Source organism: Phoca vitulina, unplaced genomic scaffold (assembly GCF_004348235.1).
Source record: "Phoca vitulina isolate PV1807 unplaced genomic scaffold, GSC_HSeal_1.0 scaffold32, whole genome shotgun sequence".
Lineage (NCBI taxonomy): Eukaryota > Metazoa > Chordata > Mammalia > Carnivora > Phocidae > Phoca > Phoca vitulina.
In genome coordinates, this window is record NW_022589735.1 from 5,537,956 (window position 1) to 5,552,004 (window position 14,049).

General features: G+C 39.4%; 1 protein-coding gene across 1 annotated transcript in view; it reads right to left on the reverse strand.

The window, feature by feature from the left end:
- The window catches only part of SEC24A (SEC24 homolog A, COPII coat complex component), a 64,041-nt gene that overhangs the window by 13,609 nt on the left and 36,383 nt on the right, over positions 1–14,049 (reverse strand). The window contains exons 11-16 of the mRNA XM_032425205.1: positions 12,842–12,960; positions 6,449–6,504; positions 5,152–5,358; positions 3,959–4,079; positions 3,469–3,627; positions 514–687 (exon numbers count right to left, since the gene is read on the reverse strand). Of these exons, the coding sequence (XP_032281096.1) occupies positions 514–687; positions 3,469–3,627; positions 3,959–4,079; positions 5,152–5,358; positions 6,449–6,504; positions 12,842–12,960 (836 nt within the window). The remainder of the gene's footprint in view (positions 1–513; positions 688–3,468; positions 3,628–3,958; positions 4,080–5,151; positions 5,359–6,448; positions 6,505–12,841; positions 12,961–14,049) is intronic.

Consider the following 14,049-nt stretch of genomic DNA (forward strand, 5'->3'; position numbering starts at 1 on the left):
ATTAGCCTATCGGCAACAACTAAACACACAGAGAGACAGAGAGAGATGCAGGCAGACACACACAGACACACACACACACAATCAGAGGCTGAAATGGAAAGGGCACTTGATGGGACCATGAACTGGTGAAATCTTTCTGAAAAGCAATCTGACAATACTAAGATTTTTCTAAACAGCCTGATACTAAGTAGACTCTCAGTAAATATCTGTTAAAAACAATGGCTAAGAAAAATAAATACAACACATCTTGGCTTTACCAGGAATAGCAACAAAGCTCTTAAGATGAGAAATACTCTTTTGGTGTAATAGAAATGAGTATCTCCACAAGAGAGGGCATTCATTATAAGACAAAGAATACATGACCAAATCAAAAAACTTACCTTTGCCACAACACACTGTATTTATAGTTACCAGTACTGGATTGTAAACTTAAAAATCTGTTAAAAGTGTAATCTCATGTATGTGTCTTCGCCACAATAAAAACAAACAAACAAACAAACAAACCCAACTTACCTTTGCTGGATGTATACAAGAGTGCAGACTGAAAGGAAACCAACTGAGTGTCCGTAAGACTCTCCTCCACAGACATCTGTACTGCATACCCAGCATCTGGGTTTACATTAGGCAAAGATAGTAAGTCTGTTGACCTAACAAAGAAGTTCCCATGGAAAGTATGAATGGAAAGACCTAGAAGAGAAAAATTATCAAAATGATTTACATACACCAATATACACACATTTACATTTTATCCTTGTCACTTATCAGACTGACAGTAAATTTAAAAGTTTAGATGTGGGGCACCTGGTTGGCTCAGTTGGTTAAGGGTCTGCCTTCAGCTGAGGTGATGATCTCAGAGTCCTGAGATCAAGCCCCGTGTTGGGTTCCCTGTTCAGCGGGAAGTCTGCTTCTCCCTTTCCCTCTGTGCGTGTTCTCCCTCTCGCTCTTGCTCTCTCTCAAATAAAATCTTAAAAAAAAAAAGTTTAGATGTGAGGGGCACCTGGGTGGCTCAGTCGGTTAAGTATCTCACTCTTTTTTTTTTAAAGATCTTATTTATTTGAGAGAGAGAGACACAGCGAGAGAAAGAACACAAGCAGGAGGAGTGGGAGAGGGAGAAGCAGGCTTCCCATGGAGCGGGAAGCCCGATGCGGAGCTCGATCCCAGAACCCTGGGATCATGACCCGAGCCGAAGGCAGACGCTTAACAAGGCGCCCAAGTATCCGACTCTTAATCTCAGCTCAGCTCTTGATCTTAGAGTTCTGAGTTCAAGCCCCTCACTGGGCCCCATGCTGGGTGTGTAGACTACTTAAAAAAAAAAGTTTAGATGTGACATTGTGATTTATAGTAAGAAATATGTACTTGATCTTCACTCATTTCTAGCACAGAACTCCTAAACTCTTAGGATGATCTAAGTAATGAAATTCACAAAGGTGTCTTCTACTGTTGATGGAGTGACTTTTGGTAAGCACCTATGTAACCAAAGGATGGGGGCTGATTACCAGAAGACTGAACCATGTAATTAGAAGGTTGGAAATTGCCCCACATTGGGCTCCCTGCTTGGTGGGAAGCCTGCTTCTTCCTCTCCCACTCCCCCTGCTTGTGTTCCCTCTCTCGCTGTGTCTCTCTCTGTCAAATAAATAAATAAAATATTTAAAAAAAAAAAAAAAAAAGGTTGGAAATTACAGTCCAACCTGTCCCCCACCAACATCCTTCGGGGAGGGGAGAGGAACTGGAGGTTGAGCCCATCATCAATGGCCGATAACTAAATCCGCCATGACTATATAAAGAAGCCTTCATAAAAACCCAATAGGATGGGGTACTTTGGAAAGCTTCCAGACTGGTGAACACATGGAGATTTGGGGAGAGTGGAGCGCTCAGAGAGAACATGGAAGCTGCAGAAGCTCCATGCCCTTTCCCTTTCTCTATACCTTGCTCTATACATCTCTTCCATCTGACTATTCCTGAGTTATATCCTTTTATAATAAACCAGTAATCTAGAAAGTAAAATGATTCTCTGAGTTCTGTAAGCTGCTCTGGCAAATTACTTGAACCCAAAGAGGGGGTAGTAGGAACCTCCAATCTACAGCCAGCCAATCAGAGCACAAAAAGAAACAGAAGCAGAAAGCTACTGTGGTAACTACTTGGTTATGAGTGACACTACTACCTGAGTTGTTTGGAGATGTGGCAATGTTATAGAAGTGTTTGATACCTTACATAAGATATTACAAAGGCGTTGTCAGTTGTTTTACTCAACCATTTTTTCTTTTTATTACAGTGACAGATAATACAGAACTTCATTTGGCACATGGTTTGCCCAAAAGATTTCAACATCTATCTAGTGGACAGGTCCATGGTTCCTTATCATTTGATATCTTTTTTTTGGCTATTTCATATAATCTTTCCACTTCAAAAAATGATTGCTTCACACCTCTTAAAGAACATTATTTAATTAATTTATTTATTTTTAAAGATTTTACTTATTTGTCAGAGAGAGAGAGAGAGAGCACAAACAAGGGGAACAGCAGGCAGAGGGAGAAGCTTAGCAGGGAGCCTGATGTGGGGTCATGGGGTCATGGGGTCATGACCTGAGCCAAAGGCAGATGCTTAACTGACTGAGCCACCCAGGTGTCCCAGAAAAACATTATTTTAAAATCTGAATAAAAGATTAGAACCAGGTTGATAATGTGAAGGCATAAAATATCAAGAATTATTTCCCGTTTTCCTAAGAAAGTATCATTTAGCAGCTACAGGCATTTATCCTGCAAAACAAAATGGATTAAAGCATTCTGGAACTGTCAGACTATTTTCAAAGCAACACTGAGGCAAGCTGTTAGTAGCAGGGCAGACTGAGAAGAGCACAAATTAAAAGACCTGCTACTTCTAGAAATGAATGGTGGGGATGGTTGTACAACAATGAGAATATACTTAATGCTATTCAACTGTATACTTAAAAATGGTTAAAGTGGTAAATTTTATGTTAAGTATATTTTACCACAATAAAAAAATAACTGTTTAAAAAAAAGACCTTTCGTTACTACTGTCAATAAATGGAATAAAAATCCATGCTTATTTGGATGTGGGGGTGGAGGGAGATACTTTTTTTTTAAATGAGAGATAATTCAAATACCATAAAAATCACATATACAGTGTACTATGCAGTGGCTTTCAGTACATTCAAAATAGTCCCTATTTTCTTTTATAATGTTTCTTCTCTATTCTTTTTTTTTTTTTTAAGTAGGCTCCACACCCAACGTGGGACGTGAACTCCAGACCCTGAGATCAAGAGTTGCATGCTCCAGCAACTGAGCCAGCAAGATACCTCTCCTTCCCTATTCTTAATTTCATATTCCATCAGTGTAAGTAAAATCTTAGAAGAGCGAACCTTATGAAGTAAGACTAGCTGAAAATGTATATTTACTGGTATCAAAAGCAACACATCTATGTAAGTGTGAAAAGAAAAGTGCCCCCCACCTTTCGTGCACCGAATCCTCATGACTGCCTCAAAGCCAATCTTTCGAGTGAGGTATCTCTGTAGTTCCTTCTGTAATTTCTGTACTTGTACTGGATTCTGCTGATGGTGGTAAGAAGGATAGTAATACACACTACCTGCTGAATACCGAGAAATACAACCTGGAAGAAAACACCCACTTTTTAAAATTCTGTAATTAACTATTACTGCATGAAAAAAACTACTGGTGTTTGAATCAATCTTGCCTTAGCCTCCCAAAGTATTATCAAAAAAGAGTATCTCATCCCTTCAAATAGTAGTATAAAAATGTCTCTATTATAAATATTTAGAAATATATAAATAGGCGTTTAGAAGACGAAAAGATTTATAATAGACTCATTAATTCTCCCAGAGGAATAAAAATTCCTTCATTTTGTCCTCTATTTAGAATATCATCATATAAATACCATTTTCACATTCACTTGAGAAAAATAACCATGAGTAAGAACTCACCCAGAGAAGCCAAGTCAGAATACTGTCCACTGAGAAGGAATAAGTCCACGGCTACCTGCTGACCAGAACAATCCAAGGCTAATTTCTTGTAAAAGTCAGTGGATGGTGTCAAGTGAATTTCCTATTAATAATAAATTACATGAAGAAACAAATTTTTAATTATTAAATTATCATAAAATTTTAAAACCTATCTATATATACCAAGATGTTAACAATTATCCTTGGGCATTCTAAAAATCCTTTCTTTTTGGTTCTTCGTTTTCTCGGTAAAAAAACATATACTGCTTAAGAATTTTCTATTTTCTACTTTTAAAAAGAAATACATCTATTATGCTAATTTCAATAATCTATTAAATGCTTAGAATGCTGGAAACTGTTTTAAACAATTCATGTGTACTATCTATGTGGTCCTTTGAACTATGATAAGAAGCAGGTACTATAATTATTTTCACTTTATAAGTAAACATAAGGAAACAGGAGGGCAAAGAAATTAACTAACTCTTTAAGCTTGTACATCTAAAAAGCAGGAGAGGGATGCCTGGGTGGCTCAGTCGTTAAGCATCTGCCTTTGGCTAAGGTCATGATCCCAAGGTCCTGGGATCGAACCCCACATCGGGCTCCCTGATCAGCAAGGAGCCTGTTTCTCCTGTCTGCCGCATCCCCTGCTTGTGCTCTCTCTCTCTGACAAATAAATAAAATCTTAAAAAAATAAAATAAAACAAAATAAAAAGCAGAATTTAGACAGACTGACCCCAGGACTGACACCATCATCGTTATAGTATACAGCAACTCTCATCATCTCTTGAAAAATACACATCTCAAACCAAGTTTATATACACAAAGTGCTCAAAAGCAATCCATGACACTCAATACGACAGACTACTTTTTAGTGGTCATCCACATTCTACTTTGTTCCTAAAAGGCATATTCTTTAAACTGCAAGACTTTCTCATCAAAGGCAGGCAGGCTGCACTGCTAGCAGCCTGCTGAAGATCCAAAAATAAGGGTAAGAGTGAATCAGGTGGTAAGTGTAACAAAACAGAAATTTCGGCATAAAAGAGAAATGCTTTGTCTATTTCCTTATACTCCCTCCTCTCCAGAACTGAAAAATAAATGAAAAACAGATTTTGTGGTCAAAGGGACAGAGCAGAGCACCAGCATATATGGTAACATACATTTGATGACTTTCTAACCTTAGCAGATGACCTTTGGTTGGGCTCCTCTCGTGGCCTCAGGGCTCCCACTCCAAGAGTAGGAAGTTGTGTTTGAAAGACGGACATTCGACCACCAGTTGGGGACATCAGCTTAAAGGCAGCCTGAAGTGCAGGACCCAAGGCACTCTGGGTTTCCAGGGTCTTGGTGAACATTTGTGGCAATGTTTTCAGTAAATCTTGAACGAGCTTATAAAATAAAGCAAGAAAACTCAAAGATGTTAACAATTAAAAACTTCTTCCACAAAAAGTCAGTAACTAATACAGTAGACAAGACACTGAGTCATGATGATGGTCAGAGAATCTACACACAGTAAACAATGAAGTCGGTCAAATGACAAGAAAGCCATTTTAAGTCAACATTATAAACTGGCAAGCAAGACAAATCAAAATTGGGGCCTTACAGTTCTTGCACATGCAGTAGTCCAGCAAGACTATAAGTCCAAAATGTATCCAAAAGAACCATCACAGTTTAGATTTGATTTCTTTTATAATGCCATCAAACATGGCCTTCTCAATCACCTCTACACACTTTATTCTTTTCAGTTCCAAAGTGATTTAACTCTTCCCTATTGAAAAGTCTAAGATAGCCAGTAAATTTTCCAACTAGTAATACTACTACAAAAGAAAAACAAAATGAAAAACAACTACCTATTCAGGTTAGGTTGTACAAATAAAGAGAGTTAAAGGGAAAAAAAGTACTTCACACTATGGTGAAGTCACTGTTGCCAACAGCTGAGACCATAGACTTGCTAGTTAAAATGTTACCCCTACGGCATATATGCATGTACAGGGTAGACAACATCCCCCCTTCAGACACATTCTGTTCACCTCTCACTGTATTATGTCATGGCAATTTCCAGGCAGGTAATAAGTTTCTTCTGAACTGACCCCAATGACACTCTGTGAATCAGAAAAGCAAAGGGCACTGAAAGCAGCCTAGCTAAAGTGCTTCTAAGTAGTGACCAGAAGCTTATCTGAGCAACCCTCCCAATTTCCCAAATGGTGGCAAGGCAGGTTTCCTTCAGGTTTTCCTTTATGAAATAGGCTTATCGTCTACCCTATTACAAGTATCTTGCTACATTAGACTTAAAAGCCATCAGTTCAAGGGTAAACTCAAGATCTATTCATCTGATGAATTTTAACTAACAGCAAATATAAAATGTTACACATCTTAGAAATGCCTGAGAAAGAAACAAAACTTTACTTAAAGTTCATTTTGAAAATACGTTCCTTCAATATTTCAAAAAAATGTGTCAGATAAGAAAATATAACTTACCTCTTTACTTTCATTTAAATTTACTAATAAGTTCTCTGGCATAGGTATAAAAACATCTGAAAAAATAAATAAGTATTTCTTTTAAACAAAATTAATTGTTAAAGATGTTCTAAACACTTAACACTGATATAATTAACCACCCCCAGGGATGCCTGGGTGGCTCAGTCGGTTAAGCGTCTGCCTTCGGCTCAGGTCACAATCCCAGAATCCTGGGATCAAGTCCAGCATCAGGCTCCTTGCTCAGCAGGGAGCCTGCTTCTCCCTCTGCCTGCCTCTCCCCTGGCTTGTGCTCTCTCTCTCTCTGACAAATAAATAAAATCTTAAAAAAAAAATTAACCACCACCATAATTTAAAGAAAAGCGACCTCCTCTATTATATATAGCACTGTCTACGTATGTTCAAAAGCCACCAAAGAAGCACTGATTTAGGTATTTATTGCAACTTATCTATTACCATGTAAAAGGTAAACAGCCTCCTAATTAGAAAATATTGATCTGTAAACACTCAGTACAGCTTTGCACAAGTGCTCTGCTTCTTAAGTTTAAGACAACAGTTTAGAATCCTACTTACTTTACATTCTTGCTTAGCCCTCGAAACCAGTGGTCTTGGCATTAAAAAAAAAAATGTTGACTAAGATGACACACAAGACTGCTATGTCTTTACAAAAAAGTAATATAGCCCAACAACAGCTCTGTCATTCAAAAAGCACATACTGTCTCATAAAGCAGGTCCCCACTAGAGCCTATACTTATGGGACTACAAAATCAAGTAAATCAGAAGGGTATGCTAACTGACCACTTCAGATGAGCTCCTCAGGATTCAAATTTATTCTTACTTAGGAATTAAATTCTCTTCCTTTAAAAGGAAGCAAACTGTGGGTGGTGGTAAAGGATTACAAGAAGTCTTACTTTCTACATTATGGTACTGTTTTTTTTTTTTTAAAGGCTTATTATAATATTTGTAAAAAATTATACCAAAAGGGGCACCTGGGTGGCTCAGTCAGTTAAGTGACTGCCTACAGCTCTGGTCATGATCCCAGGGTCCTGGGATCGAGCCCTGCATCCAGCTCCCTGCTCCCTCTACCTGCTGCTTCCCCTGCTTGTACTCTTTCTCTCTGTCAAATAAATAAGTAAAATCTTAAAAAAAAAAAAACAAACAAAAAAAACCCCAAAACTTATTTGTAACATTAAATGTTTACTTTAGCTGTCACATAAAAATTCTTTAATCGGGGCACCTGGGTGGCTCAGTTGGTCAAGCGTCTACCTTCAGCTCCGGTCATGATCTCTGCAGAGGTCCTGGGACTGAGCCCCATATGGGGCTTCCTGCTCAGCAGGGAGTATGCTTCTCTCTCTCTCTCTCCCCTCTCCCTTTCCTCTTCCCCACCTCTCTCTCTCTCTCTCTCAAATAAATAATAGCTTTTAAAAAAATTCTACAGTTGACTAGATTTTCTCTTTTTTCTTTAAAATTAAAAAACGTGTTGGGGCTCCTGGGTGACACAGTTGGTTAGGCGTCTGATTCTTGGTTTCTGCTCAGGTCGTGATCTCAAGCCCCATGTTGGGCTCCACACTTAGCATGGAGGCTGCCTAAGACTCTCTCTCCCTCTGCCCCTCCCCCTCATGTGCTCTCTAGCTCTCTCTCAAACAAATAAATCTTTTAAAAATTAAATTAAAAAAACATTTTTTTAAGATTTTATTTATTTATTTGAGAGAGAAAGCATGAGTGAGAGGGGCAGAGGGAGAGGGAGAAACAGACTCCCCACTGATCAGGGAGCCCGATGCAGGGCTCGATCCCAGGACCCCGGGATCATGACCTGAGCTGAAGGCAGACAGACGTTCAACTGACTAAGCCACTCAGGTGCCCCTTAAAAAATGTTTAATAGGGCGCCCGGGTGGCTCAGGCCTCTCACTGTATTATGTCATGGCAAAATGAAACCCCACATTAATTAACAGTCATTCTTCATGTCCCTGCCAACTCTCAGAGCTCTAGGAAGCCACCAGTCTGTCTCTGGATTTGCCTTATCCTGGACATTTCATATTTTTAAAAATATTTTATTTATTTATTTGAGAGAGAGCGAGCTAATGATAGGGGTGAGGGGTGAGGGGCAGAGGGAAAGGGAGAGGCAGAGAATCCCAAGCAGACTCTATGCCCAACATGATCCTAGGAGAAACCAACAGTCCAATGCCTAACCGACTCTTGATTTTGGCTCAGAATATGGTCCCAGGGTCATGATCTCAGGGTTGTGAGATCAAGCCCTACGTCATACTCCACACTCAGTGGGCAGTCTGCTTGGAATTCTCTCTCCCTCTGCTCCTCCCCCCAACGCCCCATCCCCCACACCGCATGTATGCGCACACACACTTTCTCTCTCTCTAAAATAAATAAGCTCTTAAAATAAAAATAGTCACAGTATGAAGTACTTTGTCACTGGCTTCTGATACTCTGCATAATGTTTTCAAGGTTCACTCATGTTGCAGCACCTATCAGTATTTTATTCTTTTTTGTTGACAAATAATATTTCATTGTATGGATATACTTTTTGTTTATCCATTCATCAGATAATAGGCATTAAGGTTGTTTCCACTTTTTGGCTGTGTTGCTATGAACATCCATGTGCATATTTTCTTACTTTTCTTGAATATATACATATTGAGTAGAATTGCTAGGTCATATGGTTTAACTCTATGTTTAACTTTTGGAGCAAGTGGCAGACTGTTTTCCATAGTGGCTGCAACATTTTCCATTCCAACTAGCTTTTTTTTTTTTTTTTTAAAGGCTGACTATATTTTCTGCTTAGGATCATCCTCAAGATGGGCACAGCAGACTTCTATTCTCTAACTAGGGTAGAGGAATTCTTTTTTTTTTTTAAAGATCTTATTTATTCATTCGAGACACAGAGATACAGAGAAAGAAAGCACGAGCAGGGGGAGTGGCAGCGTATGAGGGTTCCAATTTCTCCACTTCCTTGCAAATACTTTACTTGTTACTGTCTTTTTTTTTAACCTCCGCTATGTGACATCCAGCAAGGGACACTCCATCTATCAGCTTATGTATAAAACTGAGAGGCTGGACCTTATCAGTGAATTCACAATTTGGCCCATCTTCAGAATCACCTGTTCAGTGATTTTATTTCATGCAAAATAAGTATCTGGGTGAATAGGTTGGGGAATGAATGAATAACCTGGCTGGTTTGTTGTGAGATTTAAAACAACCAAGACAAAAGGGGACTCTCCTCAACTACTGCCCTTTAAAGGTGTATAGTGAATCCTCACTATTTGTGGATTCTATATTTGCAAATTTGCCTACTCACTAAAAAAAATTTTTTTAAAGACTTTATTTATTTATTTGACAGAGAGACAGAGAGAAAGAGCACAAGCAGAGAGAGCAGGGGAGAGAGAAGCAGGCTCCCCTTTGAGCATAGAGCCTGACGTGGGACTCAATGCCAGCACCCTGGGATCATGACCTGAGCTGAAGGCAGACGCCTAACCAAGTGAGCCACCCAGGCACCCCTACTCACTAAAATTTATTTGTAACCCCAAAACCAATACTCATGCTGCTTCTATGGACATTCACAGACATGCTCAGAGCACCAAAACAATTTGAATTTTGAATCTGAGATTTTCTATTAGTCTCATTGTGGTTTTCATTTGTATTTCCCTGATAACTTCTGATATAGAGCACATTTTCAAGTGCTTATCAGCCAACTGTTTATAGAAAATATTGAATACCGTGAACTGAATAGAGACACATCTATTCAAATCATTTACCCACTTTTTAAATTGTCTTTTTCTTGTTTAGTTGTAGAAGTTCTTTATATAATCTAGATATAAATTCATACTCTTTTTTTTTTTAAAGATTTTATTTATTTATTTGAGAGAATGAGATAGAGAGAGCATGAGAGGGGGGAGGGTCAGAGGGAGAAGCAGACTCCCCGCTGAGCAGGGAGCCCGATGCGGGACTCGATCCCGGGACTCCAGGATCATGACCTGAGCCGAAGGCAGTTGCTTAACCAACTGAGCCACCCAGGCGCCCTCCTACACTTTTTTTAAAAGATTTTTATTTATTGGGGCACCTGTGTGACTTAGTTGGTTAAGTGTCTGCTTTCGGCTCAGGTTATGATCTCAGAGACCGGGGATCGAGCCCCACACTGGGCTCCCCACTCAGTGGGGAGTCTGCTTCTCCCTCTGCCCCTAACCCTGCTTGTGCTCTCTCTCTCTCTTCTGTCTCTCTCTCAAATAAATAAGGATTTTATTTATTTACTTGACAAAGAGAGAAAAATAGAAAGAGAGAGAGAGTGCACGTGCACAAGCAGGAAAAGCAATAGGCAGAGGGAGAGGGAGAAGCAGGCTCCCCACTGAGCAAGGAGCCCAATGCAGGCCTTGATCCCAGGACCCTGGGATCATGACCTGAGCCAAAGGCAGCTCAACTGACTGACCCACCCAGGTGTGATGCCCCTAGATATAAATTCATGATCAGATATATGATTTGCAAATATTTTCTCTCATTCTGTGGGTTGTCTTTTTACATTCTTGATGGTGAAGCACAAAAGTTTTTAATTTAAGTTTTTTATGCAGCTATTTTTTATTTTGCTGTTTGTGCTTTCGGTGTTATATCTAAGAAATTACAACCTAATCCAAGGTCACAAAGATTTACTGCTGCTTTCTTCTAACAGTTTTAATCTCACACTCCAGTCTATGATCCATTTTGAGTTAATTTTTCTTAACTGTGGTAAAGTATACATAATACAGAAAATTTATCACCTTAACCATTTTTCAGTTTGTTTGTTTTTAAGTAAGCTCTATGCCCAGTATGGGGCCTGAGCCCCACAGGCCTCCCCTCTTTATTTTTTTTTAAAGATTTTTCAAAAAAAATTTTTATGAGAGAGAGAGAGCAAGCAAACATGGGCGGGGAGAGGCAGAGGGAGAAGCAGGCTCCCTGACGTAGGGCTTGATCCCAGGACCCTGGGATCATGACCTGAGCCAAAGACAGACACTCAACTGAATGAGCCAGCAAGGTGCCCCTCCCTCCTTTTTAATATGCTTTACGGTAAGGAGGGTCCAACTTCATTCTTTCGCATGTTTACTTTTCCCAGAACGATTTGTTAAAAAGACTGTCTTCTCCCCATTGAACAGTCTTTGTAAAAAAGACTGTTCAGCATAGGGACTTGTGGTGGCTCAGTCGGTTAAGCGCCCAACTCTTGATTTCAGCTCAGGTCATGATCTCAGGGTCGTGGGCTCGAGCCCCATGTTGGGCCCCACACTGGGCGTGGAGACTGCTTGGGATTCTCTCTCTCTCCCTCTGCCCCCTCCCCCGGACTTGTGCCCGCATGCTCCCTCTCTTCCTCTCTCAATAAAAAAAAAAAAATTCAAGGGCACCTGGATGGCTCAGTCGGTTAAAGAACCAACCCTTTGACTCGGGTCATGATCCTGAGGTCCTGGGATCAAGCCCCATGCTGGGCTCTCTGCTCAGTGGGGAGCCTGCTTCTCCCTCTCCCTCCTGCTCTGCCTACTTGTGCTCTCTCTCTCTGTCAAATAAATAAATAAAATCTTCTTTTCTTTTTTTTTTTTAAAGATTTTATTTATTCATTTGAGAGAGAGAATGAAAGAGAGAGAACACAAGAGCGGGGAGGGTCAGAGGGAGAAGCAGACTCCCCGCTGAGCAGGGAGCCCGATGCGAGACTCAATCCTGGAACTCCAGGATCATGACCTGAGCTGAAGGCAGTTGCTCAACCAACTGAGCCACCCAGGCACCCAATAAATAAAATCTTAAAAAAAAAAAAATCAGTTCAGCATATATGTGAGGGTTTATTCCTGGGCCCTCTATTCTATTCCATTTCTCTTATATGTCTCTCCTCAAGTACTTTTTGAATAAATGAATGAGAAGGGAGGGGTGCCTGGGTGCCTCAGTCATTGGGCGTCTGCCTTTGGCTCAGGTCATGATCCCAGGGCCCTGGGATCGAGCCCTGCATCAGGCTCCCTGCTTGGCGGGAGGCCTGCTTCTCCCTCTCCCACTCCTCCTGCTTGCCTGCTTGTGTTCCCTCTCTCACTGGGTCTCTCTGTCAAATGAATAAATGTAATCTTTAAAAAAAAAAAAGAAAGAAAGAAGGGAAAAAGAAACCTACATTTAATCTGAGTTTGAACATTAACTTGTTTTTCTTGCCTCAGAATTCACTTTACCTCTATTACTGTTGTCTCTTCTGTAAAATGAGGGATTGGACTAAAGGACTCTTATAATTCCAATAAGTTTATGATTTTATACTCAAGGTCTTTTTCCTCAATATAGTACAGTCATATCATACACACCAAACATACATACATAATGTCAAATATTCATGATATATTTATAAAACTGAAAACTCCTAAGGCGTTTCAATAATTTTAAGTATATACTATATACCTTCAATATCTGAAACGATTAGCATCTGAGGTTGAGCGAGACCTTCTTGAAGACTGTAGAAGTGGATTGTACTATCAAATGTAATGAAGCCAATTTTTGTCCTAGTGTTGCCAGGAAGCCTACAAACAAATTCAGAAGAGTATTGCATCAAGTTTTTCCATATTCATACATATATAAAAATATCTGTGAAGAGTTAAAATACAAAGAACTACTTTTGTGTTATGGAAATTGTCCCGAAATAAATGCTTAATCCACCCAATGTTTAATTAGCATGAAAACAGACTCGACTCAAAGTGAAAACATTATGCATAACCCAAACAATCAACAAAACCCTGCAATAATACAGCAATCCAAAACTCACTACACCTATATAAAGTTATATAAATCACATAGGAAATGGTATATAAAAAAATATTGAGAGTATATACAAACCTTTTCATGTTCTTATAGTGAACTTTGTAGATGATTTTAACAAAAATAGTTCAAAAAATTACCATTTAGCAATTCTAAAATATAATATATATGTGTATGTATATATGTGTGTATGTATATACACATATGCATATACATATATACGCACACATTATATATTTTTAAGTTGGGCATGGAGCCCAATATAGGGCTTGAACTTAATTAAGATCCTGAGATCAACACCTGAGCTGAGATCAGGAGTTGGACATTTAACCAACTGAGCCACCCATGAGCCCCTAAAATATAATATAAATTAATATACTGCACATCTTTTAAAAAGTTTACCCAAATCTCTTCTTACATTGTTCATCTTAAGAGCAGCAAAAGTATTTGTCTTAAATATGTGGACCCTCAGTTTCTTAGACAAGCTAGTTTTCATTCTTGTTGCTCATTAAAAATACAAATGCTGGCAAGAACAAGGAGGCTCCTTTCGCCCAGGTGAGGGACTTAGTCCATTTCTGATAAGATCTGGTCCTTCACATTCTTCCATACCACACAAGAACACTGTATTTCATTACAGTGAAAAGTCATACTAGCTTTTATAGGTTACACTAAGTATCTAAGAAACCATTTTAAAGTACAGATATTTTGGGACGCATGGGTGGCTCAGTCAGTTAAACGTCTGCCTTTGGCTCAGATCACGATCCCAGGATCCTGGGATCGAGTCTCGCTCGCATCGGGCTCCTTGCTCAGCCTGCCGCTCCCCCTGCTTGTATTCTCTCTCTGACAAATAAATT